The 21,846-nt window shown below is 52.4% G+C and overlaps 2 protein-coding genes across 2 annotated transcripts in view; both read left to right on the top strand.

Annotated features, from left to right (window-relative positions):
- The window catches only part of LOC125638749 (RING finger protein 112), a gene marked incomplete at its 5' end in the record, with an annotated part of 76,530 nt that extends 71,770 nt beyond the window's left edge, over nucleotides 1–4,760 (top strand). The window contains 3 exons of the mRNA XM_075129068.1: nucleotides 3,466–3,540; nucleotides 3,820–4,092; nucleotides 4,374–4,760. Of these exons, the coding sequence (XP_074985169.1) occupies nucleotides 3,466–3,540; nucleotides 3,820–4,092; nucleotides 4,374–4,760 (735 nt within the window). The remainder of the gene's footprint in view (nucleotides 1–3,465; nucleotides 3,541–3,819; nucleotides 4,093–4,373) is intronic.
- A 230-nt stretch (nucleotides 4,761–4,990) lies between these two features.
- Nucleotides 4,991–10,347, top strand: LOC142072456 (uncharacterized). The gene is made up of 7 exons (XM_075129193.1): nucleotides 4,991–5,261; nucleotides 5,543–5,815; nucleotides 6,158–6,430; nucleotides 6,712–6,984; nucleotides 7,327–7,599; nucleotides 7,881–8,153; nucleotides 8,447–10,347. Exons 1-7 carry the CDS (start codon nucleotides 5,007–5,009, stop codon nucleotides 8,726–8,728), a joined length of 1,902 nt encoding a protein of 633 aa, XP_074985294.1. The 5' UTR covers nucleotides 4,991–5,006; the 3' UTR covers nucleotides 8,729–10,347.
- Nucleotides 10,348–21,846: the final 11,499 nt, after the last annotated feature.

Genomic DNA, 21,846 nt, shown 5'->3' with positions numbered 1-21,846 from the left:
ACCACCAAAGGGGGAAAGGGCAGCTGCAGCTGGGACAGGTGCTAGCAATTCTGGGATACGGGTGGTTTCACTCTGGCCTCCATAACGCAGTGTAGATGCTGGAGCTCCAAGCTGGAACCCAGGGTTCAACCAGTCCTAACCTGGGGTTACAAATGCGTGTAGAATCTCCAGCCCTAGGTTAACAACCCTAGGGGCTGCTAACTCCATTCCTACTAACTCTGGGCTTACATCGCAGTGTAGACATAACCATAGGCATGCACAGTAAAGCTCTCTTGGGTGTCAGCTTCAGATTGGTTGGGATAGGTGCGACGCAGGCCCTCTTCTAGAGGAGAATGGCGGGGGGGGGGTCACAGCTTATGTACATGGGAGGAATAGATTGACCTAGCTATTCTGGAATAAATATTCTGCAGTAGCCACTCCAGAATAGTGCAACAGCAGAGACTGTTCTGGAGTCATTGTGTTACTGGGTCAGTTTAGGGCACCCCACCTACCTATGCTACCAAGGGCTCAAGGCGTGACCCAGTCAATTTAAGGTACCCTCACCCTTTCCCTACTGAGGGCTCAGGGTGTACGACGTATAAGTGCATAAGAACAGCCATACTGGGTCAGACCAAAGGTCCATTTAGCCCAGTGTCCTGTCTTCCCACAGTGGCCAGGACCAGGTGCCCCAGAGGGAATGAACAGAACAGGTAATCATCAAGTGATCCATGCCCTGTCGCCTATGCCCAGTGTAACCCATCTGCCTGTCAGAGTTGGCAGCAGCAAGGGCCGGGTTCAGTATCTAGGGGTTCCATTCCAATTACAATGCAAAATTGGCTCAAGCCCCCACCCAGTGACCTGGGACAAATATATACCACCCCAGCTGGGTGCCTCCAAGAGGCAATACTTCCCCTCTCGTAAGCACATAGTCTGAGTGTAGCAAAAAAACGTTTAATGACAGAGAAAAACAATGTGGCATTATGTTGGGGAAACACCACCAACAGGATTCATAACACAACCCATGAGCTAAAAACCCACCCCAAGCAAATTTGTCCATGTCCTTTCCCTTTGGTTCTTGAGTCCAGCAACCCAAAATCACCCGAAGTCCCAAAAGTCCAATGACCCAAAAGTCTCTGTCCCTGGTCAGGGGAGCCCTAGAGTTCAAAAGTTTATCTGCAGAGTTTTACCTCCCAACCTGGGTGGAGATTGGTGGGAGGGGTTAAGGAGCACCTTACATGGTCCACCTCTCCATGGGGCTCCGCTTCGCCAGCCACTCCGCTCCACCAGCCACTCTGCTCGCTGTTCCGCCAGCCGCTCCGCCCCACCAGCCGCTCTGCTCGCCGTCCCGCAAACTGCTCCACCATATATCTTCAGGTTTCAGAGTAGCAGCTGTGTTAGTCTGTATTTGCAAAAAGGAAAGGAGTACTTGTGGCACCTTAGAGACTAATTTAAATTTATTTGAATATAAACTTTTGTGAGCTACAGCTCACTTCATCAGATGCATCCAATGAAGTGAGCTGTAGCTCACGAAAGCTCATGCTCAAATAAATTGGTTAGTCTCTAAGGTGCCACAAGTACTCCTTTTCTTTTTGCGTATATCTTCAGGCTCCCCCACTACTTAACACAATACTCAGTGATTTCAGCTCATAGTAAGTTCAGCTCTTTTGTGATTTCAGCTTTAGTAGGGGAGCCTCAGTGCTGGTGCACCATTAGCCCAAAGTGAATTCAGCTCAGCAGCCTATAACTAGACTCCTAATAGAATCAAAATTAGCTCTGATATTCCACAGTGGAGAGAGGAGGAAGTGCAATTAGCATATAAGGCCCTCACCAGGGGGCCCATGCCACCAAGTATTAACACCTATCCCCAGCCTTTTTCCATTCAGAGTGTTGGAACCCATGTCCCTTGCCTGGTGAGTGTTACTTAGTTGATGGCGAGTCCCTCCATCATACCACAAAAGGCCAAGTATAGTTCTACTGTCCTTGATTCCCATAGTCAGGGTAATAAAAATTTATTCTTCCTGCCCCAATAACAGAGACACTGGGGATCCCACAGCAGCCAAAGTGACCATTTGGGCAGCTATGGCCTCATTCTAGGTGGGGTGGGTGTGCCTATGCAAATGAGATCAGCCCCTGAAGTTCTTTTCCACAACTTGCCACACCTCACCACCAGATGTCAGGGTGGAGCTCATCCAAACTCTGCTTACACCAGCTTCTGGCAAACCTGTCCATACTCATGGGATCAGGAAGAAACCTGGTCCATTTAAGTATCCGCCCTTCCCCTCAGGGCTGAACAGGTATGCAGAACCTTTTCCCAGCAAAAGAGCCTTACACAGTTGTGCTCTAAACATCTATTTATTAGCAACACACACAGAACACATATACCAATCAAATCCCTTATGCTCACCTCTCCCGATATACAGACAAATTTCACCAAATGGCCAGTCAGGATTCATTCATCAGGAGTTCCTGGAGCCCATACAGGTCACGGTCGTGCAGGGGGTAGGATGATGTAGCTTGATGTTGTACTGCAGTCTGGAGTTCATTCCCAAAGTGCATTGTTTTTCATTTCCATTATATAGGTAAAATTAGCTCCCTCTTTCATGTTTACTAAACCTATCACATTATCCCACACCCCTAAATAACAGAAATTTTAAACAATTACACCCTGGCACCTATGTGTCCTTCTTCCTGCCCACGTTCTGTACATTTTCTCTTTCATGCCCAAATGGTAACTTGGTTTTGACCTTCACTGTTTGTGCAGAGGGTCAGCATAAAATGCTGGTCAGAGCTTATCTTACCATTTGTTCAGTCTCTTCTGTATCCTCCCTAATTTCCCAGCCCCTGGTGTCTCCACTTCACAACCTCCATGGTTATAACGCTCGTGAGAGACATTCCTGAGCTGGGGCTGCTTTAACAGCAGCAGAACATTCTTCTTTACACTTTTAGTGGTGATATCCCTGAGTATCACCCAAGGCTGGTTTAATGTGTGTGTGTGGGGGGGGTGGGGGGCTGATCAGGTCTCAGGCCAACAATTGCTCCTCCTCAACAAGGTTTAACCCATCCCAGAACAATACCCTTCCCCCCACCAAAAAAAAAAAAAAAGCTGAGATTCCCATCCAAACCATCTGCCTCCTGGGGAATCGATAAAACCCCCAAATACCGACAGACCTGTGAGAGCCAGCATCACTGACATGCTCACAGGTGTCAGCCTCAGGCCAAGCCCAGCTGGGAAAGGGGTTTGCAAAGTCCTGGGCTACAGGAAGGTGCTGCAATTGGAAAGTGCAGGCCAGGGCAGGGCAGGGAGCCGAAGCTGGGCTGCCGTGAGGAACAAACTGGAGACTGGCGGCACAAGAAGCCCCAAGCAGCTGCCACACCAGCTAGCAGCATTGCTGTTAGGTGAGCCTACTGTGGTGGAAGCAGCAGCCACTAGGTGGAACTGAGTCCCCATAAACTGCAGCTCACCCCAGCATTATCCTCCCTGCACAGATGGCCATCACCTTCCACAACCAGAGAGTCATGGACAGAGCCCGCGCAGGCCACGCTGTGTTTCTGAGGGAGAAGGTGAGTCGGGGGGATGGGACGGAGCAGGAACTGTGCCCCAGTGAAGGGAACCCCAGAGAACAATCCCAGCCAGTCCCATGGGCTGTGGGCTTTGGGGCAGGAGATGGGAGTTCTCATCTCCGGCTCCCAGTGTGGTTGCGGAGATGGGAGACTCCAACCCATGTCCAGTGGGGTGGAGGGAAGTTGCTGTTCTGTAGTCAAAGGGTCCATGGGTGAGACATGGTCGCACAGCCGCTCCTTCTAACAGCCTTGGCCCCCCTCCTCTCTCGCTCAATGCAGGACGGCCTGTCCCAGCGCATGGCCGACTGTCTGAAGGTGACACCGAGTGCAATGGCGCAGCAGTTCGGGGAGCAGCACAAGTCACTGCTGGAGCGATGCCGGGAGGAGATGAAGGAGCCGGAGGAGACCCTGCTGACGGCGCTGGAGACAGAGCTGACTCGGGAGGCAAACACCTTCCTGGAGACCTACAGAAGGCGCTATCAGAGTCACGCCACCAACAAGAGTGTCATGGACAGAGCCCGCATAGACCAAGCTGACTTTTTGAGGGAGAAGGTGAGTCAGGGGTTGGGTCTGTGCCCCAGCCAGGGGAACGCCAGAGAACCCCCCTAGCCAGGCTCTGGGCTTTGGCGCACGAGATGAGAGTTCGTATCTCCAGCTCCCAGGGTGGCTGAAGAGATGGGAGGCTCCAAACCATGTCCAGTGGGGGCCGTGACCTTGGTCAGGGGGGTGGAGGGAAGTTGCTGTTCTGTAGCCAGAGGGTCCATGGGTGAGACAGGGTCGCACACCCACCCCTTCTAACAGCCTTGGGCCCCCTGCTCTCCCGCTCAATGCAGGACGGCCTGTCCCAGCGCACGGCCGACTGTCTGAAGGTGACACCGAGCGCAATGATGAAGCAGTTGGCAGAGCAGCGCAGGTCGCTGCTGGGGCGGTGCCGGGAGGAGATGAAGGAGCCGAAGGAGACCCTGCTGACGGCGCTAGAGGTGGAGCTGACTCGGGAGGCTGAGGCCTTCCTGGAGACCTACGGAGAGCGGTATCAGAGGCACAACATCAACCAGAGAGCCATGGACAGCGCCCGCCGAGGCCACGCTGACTTTCTGAGGGAGCATGTGAGTCTGGGGGGCAGGGGTCTGTGCCACAGCCAGGGGAACCACAGGGTAAAATCCCAGACAGCCCCACAGGGTCTGGACTTTGGGGTAGGAGACGGGAGTACATACCTCTGACTCCCAGGGTGGCAGCGGAGATGGGAGATACCAACCCATCTACAATGGTGGCTCTGATCTCAGTCAGGGGGTCTGTGCAGAGCCCCACAGGATACGGGACCCAATCTCAGTCACAGGAGGGGAGGGAATTTGCTGTGCTGTAACCGGACCATCCATGGGTGAGACAGGGTCGCACACCTGCCCCTTCTAACAGCCTGTACTCTCCCCCTCCTCTCCCGCTCAATGCAGGACGGCCTGTCCCAGCGCATGGCCGACTGTCTGAAGGTGACACCGAGTGCAATGGCGCAGCAGTTCGGGGAGCAGCACAAGTCACTGCTGGAGCGATGCCGGGAGGAGATGAAGGAGCCGGAGGAGACCCTGCTGACGGCGCTGGAGACAGAGCTGACTCGGGAGGCAAACACCTTCCTGGAGACCTACAGAAGGCGCTATCAGAGTCACGCCACCAACGACAGTGTCATGGACAGAGCCCGCATAGACCAAGCTGACTTTTTGAGGGAGAAGGTGAGTCAGGGGTTGGGTCTGTGCCCCAGCCAGGGGAACGCCAGAGAACCCCCCTAGCCAGGCTCTGGGCTTTGGCGCACGAGATGAGAGTTCGTATCTCCAGCTCCCAGGGTGGCTGAAGAGATGGGAGGCTCCAAACCATGTCCAGTGGGGGCCGTGACCTTGGTCAGGGGGGTGGAGGGAAGTTGCTGTTCTGTAGCCAGAGGGTCCATGGGTGAGACAGGGTCGCACACCCACCCCTTCTAACAGCCTTGGGCCCCCTGCTCTCCCGCTCAATGCAGGACGGCCTGTCCCAGCGCACGGCCGACTGTCTGAAGGTGACACCGAGCGCAATGATGAAGCAGTTGGCAGAGCAGCGCAGGTCGCTGCTGGGGCGGTGCCGGGAGGAGATGAAGGAGCCGAAGGAGACCCTGCTGACGGCGCTAGAGGTGGAGCTGACTCGGGAGGCTGAGGCCTTCCTGGAGACCTACGGAGAGCGGTATCAGAGGCACAACATCAACCAGAGAGCCATGGACAGCGCCCGCCGAGGCCACGCTGACTTTCTGAGGGAGCATGTGAGTCTGGGGGGCAGGGGTCTGTGCCACAGCCAGGGGAACCACAGGGTAAAATCCCAGACAGCCCCACAGGGTCTGGACTTTGGGGTAGGAGACGGGAGTACATACCTCTGACTCCCAGGGTGGCAGCGGAGATGGGAGATACCAACCCATCTACAATGGTGGCTCTGATCTCAGTCAGGGGGTCTGTGCAGAGCCCCACAGGATACGGGACCCAATCTCAGTCACAGGAGGGGAGGGAATTTGCTGTGCTGTAACCGGACCATCCATGGGTGAGACAGGGTCGCACACCTGCCCCTTCTAACAGCCTGTACTCTCCCCCTCCTCTCCCGCTCAATGCAGGACGGTCTGTCCCAGCGCATGGCTGACTGTCTGAAGGTGACACCGAGTGCAATGGCGCAGCAGTTCGGGGAGCAGCACAAGTCACTGCTGGAGCGATGCCGGGAGGAGATGAAGGAGCCGGAGGAGACCCTGCTGACGGCGCTGGAGACAGAGCTGACTCGGGAGGCAAACACCTTCCTGGAGACCTACAGAAGGCGCTATCAGAGTCACGCCACCAACGACAGTGTCATGGACAGAGCCCGCATAGACCAAGCTGACTTTTTGAGGGAGAAGGTGAGTCAGGGGTTGGGTCTGTGCCCCAGCCAGGGGAACGCCAGAGAACCCCCCTAGCCAGGCTCTGGGCTTTGGCGCACGAGATGAGAGTTCGTATCTCCAGCTCCCAGGGTGGCTGAAGAGATGGGAGGCTCCAAACCATGTCCAGTGGGGGCCGTGACCTTGGTCAGGGGGGTGGAGGGAAGTTGCTGTTCTGTAGCCAGAGGGTCCATGGGTGAGACAGGGTCGCACACCCACCCCTTCTAACAGCCTTGGGCCCCCTGCTCTCCCGCTCAATGCAGGACGGCCTGTCCCAGCGCACGGCCGACTGTCTGAAGGTGACACCGAGCGCAATGATGAAGCAGTTGGCAGAGCAGCGCAGGTCGCTGCTGGGGCGGTGCCGGGAGGAGATGAAGGAGCCGAAGGAGACCCTGCTGACGGCGCTAGAGGTGGAGCTGACTCGGGAGGCTGAGGCCTTCCTGGAGACCTACGGAGAGCGGTATCAGAGGCACAACATCAACCAGAGAGCCATGGACAGCGCCCGCCGAGGCCACGCTGACTTTCTGAGGGAGCATGTGAGTCTGGGGGGCAGGGGTCTGTGCCACAGCCAGGGGAACCACAGGGTAAAATCCCAGACAGCCCCACAGGGTCTGGACTTTGGGGTAGGAGACGGGAGTACATACCTCTGACTCCCAGGGTGGCAGCGGAGATGGGAGATACCAACCCATCTACAATGGTGGCTCTGATCTCAGTCAGGGGGTCTGTGCAGAGCCCCACAGGATACGGGACCCAATCTCAGTCACAGGAGGGGAGGGAATTTGCTGTGCTGTAACCGGACCATCCATGGGTGAGACAGGGTCGCACACCTGCCCCTTCTAACAGCCTGTACTCTCCCCCTCCTCTCCCGCTCAATGCAGGACGGTCTGTCCCAGCGCATGGCTGACTGTCTGAAGGTGACACCGAGTGCAATGGCGCAGCAGTTCGGGGAGCAGCACAAGTCACTGCTGGAGCGATGCCGGGAGGAGATGAAGGAGCCGGAGGAGACCCTGCTGACGGCGCTGGAGACAGAGCTGACTCGGGAGGCAAACACCTTCCTGGAGACCTACAGAAGGCGCTATCAGAGTCACGCCACCAACGACAGTGTCATGGACAGAGCCCGCATAGACCAAGCTGACTTTTTGAGGGAGAAGGTGAGTCAGGGGTTGGGTCTGTGCCCCAGCCAGGGGAACGCCAGAGAACCCCCCTAGCCAGGCTCTGGGCTTTGGCGCACGAGATGAGAGTTCGTATCTCCAGCTCCCAGGGTGGCTGAAGAGATGGGAGGCTCCAAACCATGTCCAGTGGGGGCCGTGACCTTGGTCAGGGGGGTGGAGGGAAGTTGCTGTTCTGTAGCCAGAGGGTCCATGGGTGAGACAGGGTCGCACACCCACCCCTTCTAACAGCCTTGGGCCCCCTGCTCTCCCGCTCAATGCAGGACGGCCTGTCCCAGCGCATGGCCGACTGTCTGAAGGTGACACCGAGCGCAATGATGAAGCAGTTGGCAGAGCAGCGCAGGTCGCTGCTGGGGCGGTGCCGGGAGGAGATGAAGGAGCCGAAGGAGACCCTGCTGATGGCGCTAGAGGTGGAGCTGACTCGGGAGGCTGAGACCTTCCTGGAGACCTACAGAGAGCGGTATCAGAGGCACAACATCAACCAGAGAGCCATGGACAGAGCCCGCCGAGGCCACGCTGACTTTCTGAGGGAGCATGTGAGTCTGGGGGGCAGGGGTCTGTGCCACAGCCAGGGGAACCACAGGGAAAATTGCCAGCCAGCCCCACAGGCTCTGGTATTTGGGGTAGGACACAGGAGCTCATACCTCTGACTTCGAGGGTGGCTGCGGAGATGGGAGATTCCAACCCATCTACAATGGGGGCCCCAATCTCAGTCACAGGGGTATGAGGAAATTGCTTTGCTGTAGCCAGAGGGTCCATTCGTGAGACAGGGTCGCACACCCACCCCTTCTAACAGCGTTGGGCCCCCCTCCTCTGCCACTCAATTCAGGGCGGCAAGTCTAAGGGCTTTCCGAAGACATCAAGCGCAATGGCGGAGGAGTTGGCGGAGCTGCGCAGGTTGCTGCTGGAGCGGTGCCGGGAGGAGATGAAGGAGCCGGATGAGACCCTGCTGACGGCACTAGAGGAGGAGCTGATTCAGGAGGCTGAGACCTTCCTGGAGAGCTACATATGGCACTATTGGAGTCACATCATTAATAATTTCATGGAGTTGTTGGAGAGGTTTCATTCCGTATTTTCGAATTTGTGTTATTTTTTCTTTTCTTTCTTCTGAGGCTGCAAAGCTAAGCAATGACAGTTGGGGTGGGGATGGGAGTAGGGTGGGCAGTACTGTGACAGATTTCTGTTACCGATCTGCCTGAGACATCAGTTGATCAGGCCAATGCCACAGGATCATTTTTGGGGAGGAGATGATGCAACACACCAAGTGTCTAATTTTAAAGCTTTATGAATAAAATAATAAAACAGCGGAGAGTGTTTTGGGAATTTCCCACATTACTGAAGGAAGGAAAAAGCAAAGTGTTAGTACCCCCAGCCCTAACCCACAGTCATACTTACTCCTGTACTGCCCGAAACTGGCCAGGCCTGGGTGTAACATCATAAGAAAAGGATGGGGAAGGGTGGATGGGAATGGTGTCCTGGTCCCAGGCCATCCAAGGATCCACTACTGATCTTTGAGTTGCTCCAGCTTTCAGGAGAGTTTTAAGTCCTGGGTTTCTTGGGGGGCATTCCACTCAGGGACCTCTGCTTCTGGTGTTGTTTGTGCCAGTCCAAACCGGCTCTCTGTGGTCTCTTCACTTTTCCAAAACATCCCGGCTCCAGGGGCATGAGACTCAGCTCCCCCTCTTGTCATCTTGCCAGTGTTTTCAACCTCTGCATCCTTAAACTTTGTTTTCCTTCATGCCGGCCTCGCTGTCTTGCAAGTCTGTTCAGCTGCATCTGTCTTTCTCACAGCTAGTCAGTGAATTCAAGGCCCCCCGTCTTTCTTGACAGGCAGCCAAGCGTCAGCTGTGAGCTTTGGTTGAGTAAGCTGGAGTATAAATTAACCAGTTCTCTGCTTTTTTCCCTCCTTCCCCCTCTGGCCTTTCGCCACCTACAAAAAAATCTTCCATTCCACACTCACACCTTTAACGCTTCCCAAAATGCCCTGCAATGCTTGCAACCGCATTAGCAATATACAGTGCATATACAATGCTAATCTGCCTCCCCCTGGGGGTCCCCTGAGGGAGGGGGCCATTGGGGTGTAACACTACAACCAGGAGGTATATTGGTGTGGCGGTGGGTGGCAACATTGGGCAGAAGGAACCCACAAGAGCTGCAGACACCCTGTCATAAATATAAAGGGAAGGGTAAAGACCTTTAAAATCCCTCCTGGCCAGAGGAAAAACCCTTTCACCTGTAAAGGGTTAAGAAGCTAGGATAACCTCGCTGGCACCTGACCACAATGACCAATGAGGAGACAAGATACTTTCAAAGCTGGAGGGGGGGAGAAACAAAGGGTCTGGGTCTGTCTGTGTGATGCTTTTGCCGGGGACAGAACAGGAATGAAGTCTCAGAACTTAGTAAGTAATCTAGCTAGATATGCATTAGATTCTGTTTGTTTAAATGCCCGAGAAAATAAGCTGTGCTGAATAGAATGAATATTCCTGTCTGTGTGTCTTTTTGTAACTTAAGGTTTTGCCTAGAGGGATTCTCTACGTTTTGAATCTAATTACCCTGTAAGGTATTTACCATCCTGATTTTACAGAGGTAATTCTTTTATTTTTCTTCTATTAAAATTCTTCTTTTAAGAAACGGAATGCTTTTTCATTGTTCTTAAGATCCAAGGGTTTGGGTCTGTGGTCACCTATACAAATTGGTGAGGATTTTTATCAAATGTTCCCCAGGAAGGGGGTTGCAAGGTTTTGGTGAGGATTTCTGAGGGGAAAGACGTTTCCAAACAAGCTCTTTCCCAATAAAATAAAACCGGTTAGACGTTTGGTGGTGGCAGCAAAAGTCCAAGGGCAAATGTAAAATAGTTTGTACCTTGGGGAAGTTTTAACCTAAGCTGGTAAAAGTAAGCTTAGGAGGTTTTCATGCAGGTCCCCACATCTGTACCCTTGGGTTCAGAGTGGGGAAGGAACCTTGACATGGTGGCAGAGCGGTGGAATCAACTTGAAATCATTTTGAGATTTTTTGAACCAGGAGCACAGATTTGAAAAGGTAATATTTTTTTTCCCTTTGGGCTGCTGGAAAGCAGGTTAAACTGAAAACAGTTTTTTTTTCTCTGCTTTGGGGCCAGAGCGGAGACAAAAGGGAATTGTCTTGTGAGCTGGAGTTCTCTACCTAAAGGCAGGGTAGTTAACCTCCTGCAGGGAAATTCACAAGCCTTCACAGACCTGAAGTTTTGTTTTTCTTTTACCCAAGAGCAACTGGAGGGGTTTTCTGCCTATTTGCCTGGAAACAAAGGTGTTAGGTTTCTTCTTTTTTTTTTTTAGGATTTCTCTGTAGGCTGACAATCACTATCAGAGAATATAGGTATCATATTACACCACAGCAAATTTTTACAAGCCAAGGTTTTTTTTTGTTTTCTTTCTCACTCTTCGGTGTAAAGTTAGTTAAAAACAGAGAGGTTAGGATGACAGACTCCACGGCTGGAATTAGCCAGGTTTGAGGCTGAGGAAAAAGAAAAGGAACATGAAAGACAGGTAGAACTCAGACGAATGGAGATGGAGGAGAAGGAAAAAGAGAGGAAGCATGTGGAGGAGATGGAGAAGATAAAGGCTCAGCAGAATATACCAACAAACCCTAGCAATCCTTCTCTAGGTACCACTTACCATCCCAGAAAGTTCCCCACCTACAAAGCAGGTGATAATACCGAGGCCTTCTTAGAAAACGTTGAAAGGGCCTGCCTTGTGTACAGCATCTCTACAGACAAATACATGGTAGAGCTGAGGCCGCAGCTCAGTGGACCCTTAGCTGAGGTGGCAGCTGAAATGCCTAAAGAACACATGAACTAGTATGAACTGTTTAAATCCAAGGCAAGAGTCAGAATGGGGATAACACCCGGGCATTCTTGTCGGAGGTTCAGAGCCCTAAGGTGGAAACCAGACATGTCATTTACCAGACATGCCTACCACATTGTGAAACATTGGGATGCCTGGATATCAGGAGCAAGTGTTGAATCTCCAGAAGATTTGCCCTTCCTAATGCAAATGGAGCAGTTCCTAGAGGGTGTTCCTGAGAAAATAGAAAGATACATCCTGGATGGGAAGCCCAAAACTGTAATCGAGGCGGGGGAGATTGGACCCAAATGGGTCGAGGTGGCAGAAAAGAAAACTGGTCGCAGTTGGAGCGGATACCAGAAGGGACAACCTCAGACCACCCCTTACTACCGGGGGCTGCCCAAGGCTCCAATTACCCCCCCAAGGAACCCTCCAGACACCTTATCGTCTCGCCACACCATTCTCCAGCAACCCACCTCACCCCAGTGACCCGTCAGCTGGACAACGTTTTAAATACAATGAGACGGGGCATGTAAAGTCCAATTGCCCCAAGAACCCCAACAGATTACAGTTCATTGCACCAGGATAACACCAGAGGTCCTCAGGCCCAGATACCTAACAGATACCCTTGGAGTGGAGGGAAACTGTGAGTGTGGGCGGGAAAAAGGTCACCGCGTGGAGGGACACCGGAGCACAAGTGTCAGCTATCCATGCTTCCTTAGTGGACCCCAATTTAATCAACCCAGAGATCTAAGTGACGATTCAACCCTTCAAGTCCAACTCTTTCGATTTGCCTACAGCCAAGTTGCCTGTCCAGTACCAGGGCTGGTCAGGAATGTGGACTTTTGCAGTCTATGATGATTATCCCATCCCCATGCTGTTGGGGGAAGACTTGGCCAATCGTGTAAAGTCAGCCAAGAGGGTGGGAATGGTCACCCGCAGCCAGGCTAAACCAGCCATCACGCCTAGCTCTGTTCTGGAAACTTCTACTAGGACCTGGTCAGAGGTGATGGACCCGGACCCCAGGCCAATGTCTGCAACAGCAGTAGTGGATCCAGTCCCAGAGACCCAGACGGAACCAGTCCCAGAACCGGAACCAGCGGAACAACCAGCACCAGATCCATTGCCAGCACTGAACCCAGTACTTGCAACCCCAGCACCAGAGGGCCCCACCCAACCTGAACCAGCAGCAGCCGATAACCCTACACAAGAGGCTCAGCCGGAAACTGACCGCAACATAGTGCGCCAGCGGAGAGCGGTTCACAGTCAACGGAAACAGCCCCATCCCGTACATCGCTTCCAAAGGGACCAAGCCTAGGTCCACAATCCAATGAGGGACTGATGTCTCCAGCATCAAGGGAACAGTTCCAGATAGAACAGAAAGTAGATGAAAGCCTCCAGAGACCTTGGACGGTGGCACAGAGCAACCACCGCCTCTCAGCTCTTCTAATCGATGCAGGTTTGTTGTAGAAAAAGGACTTTTATACAAGGAAACTCTTTCTGGTGGACACCAGGAAGACTGGCATCCTCAGAGACGGTTGGTAGTTCCAACTAAGTACTGGGTCAAGCTCTTGAGCTTAGCTCATGGATCATCCTCGTGGCCATGCTGGGGTGAACAGGACCAAAGACCGGTTGGGGAGGTCATTCCACTGGGAGGGAATGGGCAAGGATGTTTCTACCTATGTCTAGTCTTGTGAGGTATGCCAAAAAATGGAAAAACCCCAAGACCAGGTCAAAGCCCCTCTCCAGCCACTCCCCATCATTGAAGTTCCATTTAAGAAAGTAGCTGTGGATATTCTAGGTCCTTTTCCGAAAAAGACACCCAGAGGAAAGCAGTACATACTGACTTTCATGGATTTTGCCACCCGATGGCTGGAAGCAGTAGCTGTAAGCAACACCAGGGCTAAAAGTGTGTGCCAGGCACTCGCAGACATTTTTGCCAGGGTAGGTTGGCCCTCCGACATCCTCACAGATGCAGGAACCATGGAAAACCTCTGGGAAGCTAATGGGGTAAATCACTTGGTTGCTACTCCTTACCACCATCAAACAAATGGCCTGGTGGAGAAGTTTAATGGAACTTTGGGGGCCATGATACGTAAATTCGTAAATGAGCACTCCAATGATTGGGACCTAGTGTTGCAGCAGTTGCTCTTTGCCTACACAGCTGTACCACATCCCAGTTTAGGGTTTTCACCATTTGAACTTGTATATGGCCGCAAAGTTAAGGGGCCATTACAGTTGGTGAAGCAGCAATGGGAGGGGTTTACACCTTCTCCAGGAACTAACATTCTGGAATTTGTAACCAACTTACAAAACACCCTCCGAACCTCGCTAGCCCTTGCTAAAGAAAACCTACAGGATGCTCAAAAAGAGCAAAAAGCCTGGTATGATAAACATGCCAGAGAGCGTTCCTTCAAAGTAGGGGACCAGGTCATGGTCTTAAAGGTGCTCCAAAATGGATGTGTCGTTGGAAAGGCCATTCACAGTCCAAGAGCACCTGGGAGCTGTTAATTATCTCATAGCATTCCCCACCTCCAAGTAAAAGCCTAAGGTATACCATATTAATTCTCTAAAGCCCTTTTATTCCAGAGAATTAAAGGTTTGTCAGTTTACAGCCCAGGGAGGAGAGGACGCTGAGTGGCCTGAAGGTGTCTACTACGAAGGGAGAAGTGCTGGTGGTGTGGAAGAGGTGAACCTGTCCATGACCCTTGGGCGTATGCAACGACAGCAGATCCAGAAGCAGCGTACTAGCTATGCGCCAAAGTTCTCAGCCACCCCAGGACTGACTGAATGGGCATATCACTCCAATGACACAGGTAATGCTCACCCAATTAAAGTCCAACCTTACCGGGTGTCTCCTCAAGCTAAAACTGCTATAGAATGGGAGATCCAGGACATGCTACAGATGGGTGTAATCTGCCCCTCTGGCAGTGCATGGGCATCTCCAGTGGTTCTAGTTCCCAAACCAGATTGGGAGATACATTGTTGCATGGACGACCGTAAGCTATATGCTGTAACTCGCCCAGACAACTATCCAATGCCACGCACAGATGAACTATTATAGCCCAAGGGGTACTGGCAGGTACTGCTATATGAATCTGCCATGGAAAGTTCAGCCTTCACCACACATGTCGAGCTGTATGAATTTAATGTGCTCCCTTTCGAGCTGCGGAATGCACCTGCCACCTTCCAAAGACTTGTAGATTATCTCCTAGAGGGATTAGGAGCATATGCAGTTGCCTACCTTGACGATGTGGCCATATTTTCAGATTCATGGGCAGAACACCTGGAACATCTACAAGAAGTCTTTGAGCACATAAGGGAGGCAGGACTAACTGTTAAGGCTAAGAAGTGTCAAATAGGCCTAAACAGAGTGACTTACCTTGGACACCAGGTGGGTCAAGGAACTATCAACCCCCTACAGGCCACAGTGGATGCTATCCAAAAGTGGCCTGTCCCAAAGTCAAAGAAACAGGTTCAATCCTTCTTAGGCTTGGCCGGATATTAAAGGTGATTTGTACCACAACAGCGCCAAATCACCGCCCCACTGACAGACCTAACCAAAAAGAAACAGCCAAATGCAGTTCAGTGGATCGAAGAGTGTCAGATGGCCTTTAACCAGCTTAAAGCAACACTCATGTCTTACCCTGTACTAAGGGCCCCAGACTTTGACAAACAGTTCCTAGTAACCACAGATGTGTCCGAGCGAGGTGTGGGAGCAGTTTTAATGCAGGAAGGACCGGATCAAGAATTCCATCCTGTCGTGTTTCTCAGCAAGAAGCTGTCTGAGAGGGAAAGCAACTGGTCAGTCAGTGAAAAAGAATGTTACGCCATTGTCTACGTTCTGGAAAAGCTACGTCCATACATTTGGGGACGGCGTTTCCACCTGCAAACCGACCATGCTGCGCTATAGTGGCTTCGTACCGCCACGGGAAATAACAAAAAGCTTCTTCGGTGGAGTTTAACACTCCAAGATTTTGATTTTGACATCCAATACATCTCAGGAGCTTCTAACAAAGTGGCTGATGCACTTTCCTGTGAAAGCTTCCCAGAATCAACTGGTTAAAATTGTCCGTGAGAGGTGGAAAATATTGTTAGTCTTTATGTACTTGGTAGTATATTTAGAGGTGCATGTGTCTTATTAACTCTTTTTTCTCCTAGAGCTCCAGGAAGAAATCCCAGCCAGGGTTTCACCCTATCTGTGATTTGGGGAGGCGCGGGTTGTCAAATATAAAGGGAAGCGTATAACCACCTTTCTGTATACAGAACTGTAAAATCCCTCCTGGCCAGAGGCAAAACCCTTTCACCTGTTAAGGGTTAAGAAGCTAAGATAACCTTGCTGGCACCTGACCACAATGACCAATGAGGAGACAAGATACTTTCAAAGCTGGAGGGGGGAGAAACAAAGGGTCTGTCTGTCTGTGTGATGCTTTTGCCGGGACCAGGTCAGGAATGCTCTTCAGAACTCCTGTAAAAAGTTAGTAAGCAATCTAGCTCGAAATGGATTAGATTTTCTTTTGTTTAAATGGCTGGTAAATAAGCTGTGCAGAATGGAATGTATATTCCTGTTTTTGTGTCTTTTTGTAACTTAAGGTTTTGCTGAGAGGGGTTCTCTATGTTTTAGATCTGATACCCCTGTAAGGTTTTTACCATCCTGATTTTACAGAGGTGGTTCTTTTACTGTTTCTTTAATTAAAATTCTTCTTTTAAGATCCTGATTGCTTTTTCCTTGTTCTTAAGATCCACGGGTTTGGGTCTGTGTTCACCTATGCAAATTGTTGAGCATTTTTATCAAGCCTTCCCCAGGAAAGGGGGTATAGGGCTTTGGGGGGATATTTTGGTGGGGGAAGATGACTCCAAGTGGGCTCTTTCCCTGTTCTTTGTTTAAGACGCTTGGTGGTGGCAGCATAGGGTTCAAGGACAAGGCAAAGTTTGTACCTTGAGGAAGTTTTTAACCTAAACTGGTAAGAATAAGCTTAGGGGGTCTTTCATGCAGGTCCCCACATCTGTACCCTCAAGTTCAAAGTGGGGAAGGAACCTTGACAACGCCCAAAACCATTGTTTGATAATATAAAGGTGCATATAATGAATATTAATAGCTATATACTGAATATAATTATACCCGCCCCTGTTTACAGCATTAAGCATATTATGCCCACATTTTTACCTTGAAGATACATTTCTTTGCAATAATTGTAGCCACAAGTTCCCTTAATCAGCAGTTCACAGGGGAACGAGGAAGGGCCATGACCCTGAGCTTGTTTATGTAGCTGGAAAAGGAAGGGTGGGTGGGGAGATACCCTTTGTGTGAAGAAGTGTTATCCTTCAGACAGTCACATTCCTTATGCAGCTGCAACGCTTATCTATCCTTAACAGGCAGAAGGGAAGGGAGAGGGATGGGAACTTTATCCATCAAGGAAACAAACAGTGCCTGTCTGTGACTTTACTCCCTAATACCATGCTAGCACACCAGCAGTTTTCCAGCTCTTTGCTAACCTTTACATATCCCAACAACTACAGACAGATATTAATGTCCAGTGTGCTCCCGGCTTGAATTCGATACATTACAAAACACTATTTATGGCTACAAACCATGACAGCAGTTTGTTAGGTGAAGCGAGTTTGTCAGGCCTGTTAGGAGTTGCTGACATAGGGCACTGAAATCTCTGCCAGCTGGTACCGATGGGCCTGTGTGTCACACAGTCATTGGAGGTTTTCAAGAGCAGGTTGGACCAATGTCCCTTCTTAGAATCTGTGGGTGACGACTCCCCCTCTCTGGGGTGGTGCATGGGTGACTGGTCTGGGCCACGATGCAGCCCTGTTACCACATTCATCACCCCAGACTGGGGTCACCATTCAGATCAGTGGGTCCTCATTGGATGGCTCGGCAGTGTTGTCCTCCTCCTCCCTTTGGCCTCTGGCAGCCCTGGCCCTTTTGGTTTCCTTCTGCCCTATGTCCACACCCATGCCCCAGCCCACGGATACCCCACTCACAGCACCTGCTCCAGCTCCAATGGCAGCAATCCTGGCACCGGCAGCTCCATTCACCAGCGCTAGGACTGGTACCCGCATGCCGACACCCACCACAATGACAAATTTCTTGAAGCACGGGTCTCCAGGAAGGTTTTCACCTCCTGTGTCAGCTCCTCCTCCAGCTCTGTCACAGGGCCTCTTTCTCTGGTTCTCCTGCATGTCTGTCCGGCACCATCACAGCAGCTGCCCACGCTGCTCTGCCATCTTGCTCGGCCTCACCTTCAGGCAGGTAATCAGGTTCTGGGAGTTGCCATCCTGCGCCCGCCGGGAGAGGAGATGGCCAAGAGCATCAGAAGGGGCAATTGTAGCACAGACCCAGACTGAAACTGGGTCCCCGTCACACAGGGTACTGCACAGATGCCCCGTGAGTGATATCGGGGCCTCCATCACATCAGGTGCTGCACAGACACCCCGCCAACTGAGATCAGGTCCCCCCATTTTGCCAGACCCTGCACAGATCCCACCCCCTTGATGGAGAACGGAGACACCAGGCACTGCACAGATCCCCCCCTCCTCCACTCAGATCGGGCCTCCCCTTGTGTCAGGGTCAGAGTCTCCCATCTACACAGCCACCCTATAAGCAAATATGAACTCCAATCTCCTGTCCCAAAGCCTGTAGTCAGTGGGGCTGGCCAGGCTGGTTCCCTGGGGTTACCTTGACTGGGGGCACAGCCCCCCACTCCTCGGACTCACCCTCTCCCTCAGAAAGAGAACATGGTAACTCTCTGGTTCTGGAAGGTGATAGCCATCCGCTCAGGGAAGACAAAGATGTGGTGAACCACATTTTATGGGGCCCTGTCTCCACCTCATGGCTGCAGTTCCCCCCACAGCAGCCTCACCTAATAGAGCAACGCTGTTAGCCAGTTTGGCACCTACTTGGGGCTTCTGGTACGACCACTTTATAATTTGATCCCCACAGCAGCTCAGCATCGGCTCCCTGCCCTGCCCTGCCCAGCGCTTTTGGCACGTTCCTGTAGCTGAGGACTTTGGAAACCTCTGTCCCAGCCAGGCTCGACCTGAGGCTGACGCCTGAGAGTGCATCAGTGACACCGGCTCTCACGGGTCTGGTGGTATTGGGGAGGGTTATCACTCTCCAGGAGGCAGGTGGTTTGGGTGTGAATTTCAGCTCTTATTTGGGGGTGGGGGAGGGGTATTGTTTTGGCTGGGTTAAATCTTGTAGTGAAGGAGAAATGGCTCCAGAATGGTCTCTGCTGTGGCACTATCCTGGAGAGGTTATTGCAGAGTAACTATTCCAGAAGAGCTAGGCCGGACAATTCCCCCATGCAGAGTAGCCCCCTGCATCCAGTTCTCCTCTAGAAGGGGGTCTGGGTAGCACCCATCCCAGCCAATCCTAGGCTGACACCCAAGAGAACTTTACAGTCTATGTCTAAGGGTCTGTCTATGCTGTGGGGGAAGGCAGAACAACCATGACTTGAAGGGCTTGGTGAGGGCTGTGCAGGAAGATCAGGCCAAAGAAGCCAGCACAGAAGTTCTGCTCAGCTGGATCAATTCCCACCTCCCCAGAGGCCCTGTGCTGCCGGCTCCAGCACGGGGCGGGGGAAGGTGGAAATATGGCTGGAGCACACTGTGCTGTGGTTATGCCCCGCTCCCCAGAGGGGCTAGCAGATGGAGCCCCTGAATCCACCTTATCCTACCCCCTTCCCTTGCCACTGCATGTGCCTCCCATGATGCACCAGGGCCACGGTACTTGCAGCAAGAGAGGAGATGCTGGTGAGTCATGGGAAGTGTGGTTCAGATGCCTGATTCTCCTCTACACCCCCAGAACTCAGTGTGAACTAACCTCCCATGGTGCCCTGCAGCAGTCATGCACTGCCTCCCCTCACCAAAAAAGGAGACTGTGGGGCATCATGGGAAATGTAGTCTGGTTGTCCCAACCTCCCATTCTCCTCTGTAGACCAGGCTCATGGGAATTACATGCCAAGTTGGGAGCCCAAATGTAGCCAATCAACACTCACCGCCACAGCACCTCCTGCTGGTCATGTGGGAATTAGCTCTTGTCCAGCACCCTCTGCAGGCTAGTGTCTTGCCTGCCTTAGGCCCCTGTGTCCCTCCCAGACCCCAGTGCCCTTTACCTTGGGGTTCTGCCCCTACAGCAGTCCCCACACTTTGGGTCTCCCCTCCCAGGGGAACCCCAACTCTCTATCCCCACCTTGCCTCAATGGCTACTGCCAGTCATCATTTAGCCCCTTTCTCAAAGGGCAGACTGCAGTCCATAACAGCCACTCATCACCGGCATGGGGGTTGGACCAGCTGCCTCCGCCTATCCTCGGGCTGCACCCCTGTAGCCCCAGTACCTTCTTAGGCCTAAACCAAGGCCTCAGCCTGGGGAGTTGACAGGCTAGAGCTACCCAGCTCCTTTACCCTATTCCCCCTTACTGCTCAGCCTCAGGTACCCTTGCTCCTTCAGACAGCTAGGTCCTTCTCTCTCTACCAAGAGGGAGAGAAACTCTGTAACTTCTGGCCTTGCAGCTCTTTTATAGGGCTCAGCCTGGCCCTGATTGGCTGCCTCCCAGCCTTTTCCTATTGGCTTTCAGCCCCAGCCCTCTCCAAGGGCTGGCCTTTAACCCTTTCAGGGCTGGAGCGGGGTGACCACCCCATTACACCAACCTATAGAGGAGAATGGGGAGGATGAGGTGCTGGACCTACAATCCCCATGATGCAGAAGCAGGATCTCATCTCCTGGGGAGGGGTGGTGGTGCAGGGTGCCTGCAGTGCATCATGGGAGATGTATTCTAACCAGGTGCCCAACCCAGGAGAATAGAGAATGTGAGTCACAAGAACTACAATTTCCAGGACCTACCACGATGACCTTTCCACACAGAGATATTTTGGGGTTAGCTGGAAACTCCATGTTTTCTGCAGGAAAAACACCCCAATTTTCAGACTAGTTCTAACAAGCTCCTCCCATTTAAATGCTGATAGGCGTCTGCTGAGCAAAAACAGGCTTTAGTTCTATGGGTCTCATAAACTGGAGACATGTCCGTAGGCCGGGCGAACCCTCCAGCACCAAATTCTTTTACCCCAGAGTCCACGAACCTAAGATTTCATCCAGATCCTTCCCCTTTCACCTCCAGCAGGATGGATGCATTTCCTAACCCCACCCCAGCACTGGCATGGACGGGCTAGGAGAGGCACCCCACATTTGGGTCAGAGGCAGAGAAGGTACCTGAAAGGTAAAGGAGAAGCTAAAGTGACATTCTTTCACCAGCTCAGAGAATTTTGCAAAGGAACCAAAACAAACAGTTGTGACAGAGGACACCACAGAGCTTAGAAAGAGTGTGAACAATGAGCAGGGCTCGCCCCATGCTGAGTTGCAGCTGTCCCTGGGGTGGGGCAGCTGGGTAACAGACGCACGGCAACGCTGCACAGGAATGTGGGTAATCACTGACAGTGAGGGGAGCATGCCCCCCTGCCTCATTCCCTCATTCCCTGCATCAAAGTCAGTGGTTTCCTATCCATGTCCTAATCCATCTTGACTCTGCTTAGAGGCTGAGCTCTCCTCCCAGGCTGCCCTGTCCTCACCTGTATCCCAGCAGTAAGGTGTGTCTCAGTGAGCGGCTTTCCATTCCGGTCCCTCCAGATGTGTCGACTGGCTGAGCCCACGAGAGCAGTGACGTAGTCCCTCAGGCTCTCCCGGAAATCCTCATCCATGTCTGCAAAGGGGAAAGAGACAGACGATGGTGGGGGAATCTAGGGCCTGTCTGATCCCTCTTCTCTCCACTGTCCATGCATGGGCATGAACGGTGACCCAGTCGCATTGCTCTGCACATGGGAGGGGAGTCAGAGCCAGTGTCCTGGGTCTGTTACCTCTCAGCCTTCCCTCGTTCCCAGTCATGATCCCTCTGCTGGGAAAGGCCATGAGATAACAGCATGTGCTGCTTCTGCTCAGCACTTCCAGGGCCTTGGGGTGTCTATGAGGAGACGTCGCCTCCAGCATCCACCGGAGCCAGGTGGAATCGATACATTGACACACAAACACCTGTGTTAACATTAGCCAGACCTGCTGGGCAGTCAGAGAGGAGCCTGCCCCGTTTGTGGTTGATGCTGGAAGGGGAGCAGTGAACGAGGCAGGGGATTGCAGAAAGAGAAAGGAGTGGCTGCCAGTCCCAGTCTCCCCTTCCAGGCCACCCCCAGGGTCCCAGTCTCCCCTCCCAGGTCCAATCTCTCCAGACTCCTTGTCCCAGCCTACTTCTTTCCCTCCCCCTTGTCCTGATTTGATCCCTTTGTGCATTGCACTCAGGCAGATTCCTTCTCCGTGCCACCTGGGGTCATTGAGATGGTGGGAGAGACAGGTGCGCCCCATCTCAGTTCTGGTGCCCTAACCCACCTCAACTTGGAGCAATAGAGAAGGGTG

Source organism: Caretta caretta, chromosome 6, assembly GCF_965140235.1.
Source record: "Caretta caretta isolate rCarCar2 chromosome 6, rCarCar1.hap1, whole genome shotgun sequence".
Taxonomy (NCBI): domain Eukaryota; kingdom Metazoa; phylum Chordata; order Testudines; family Cheloniidae; genus Caretta; species Caretta caretta.
This window is presented reverse-complemented; position numbering and strand designations above follow the sequence as displayed.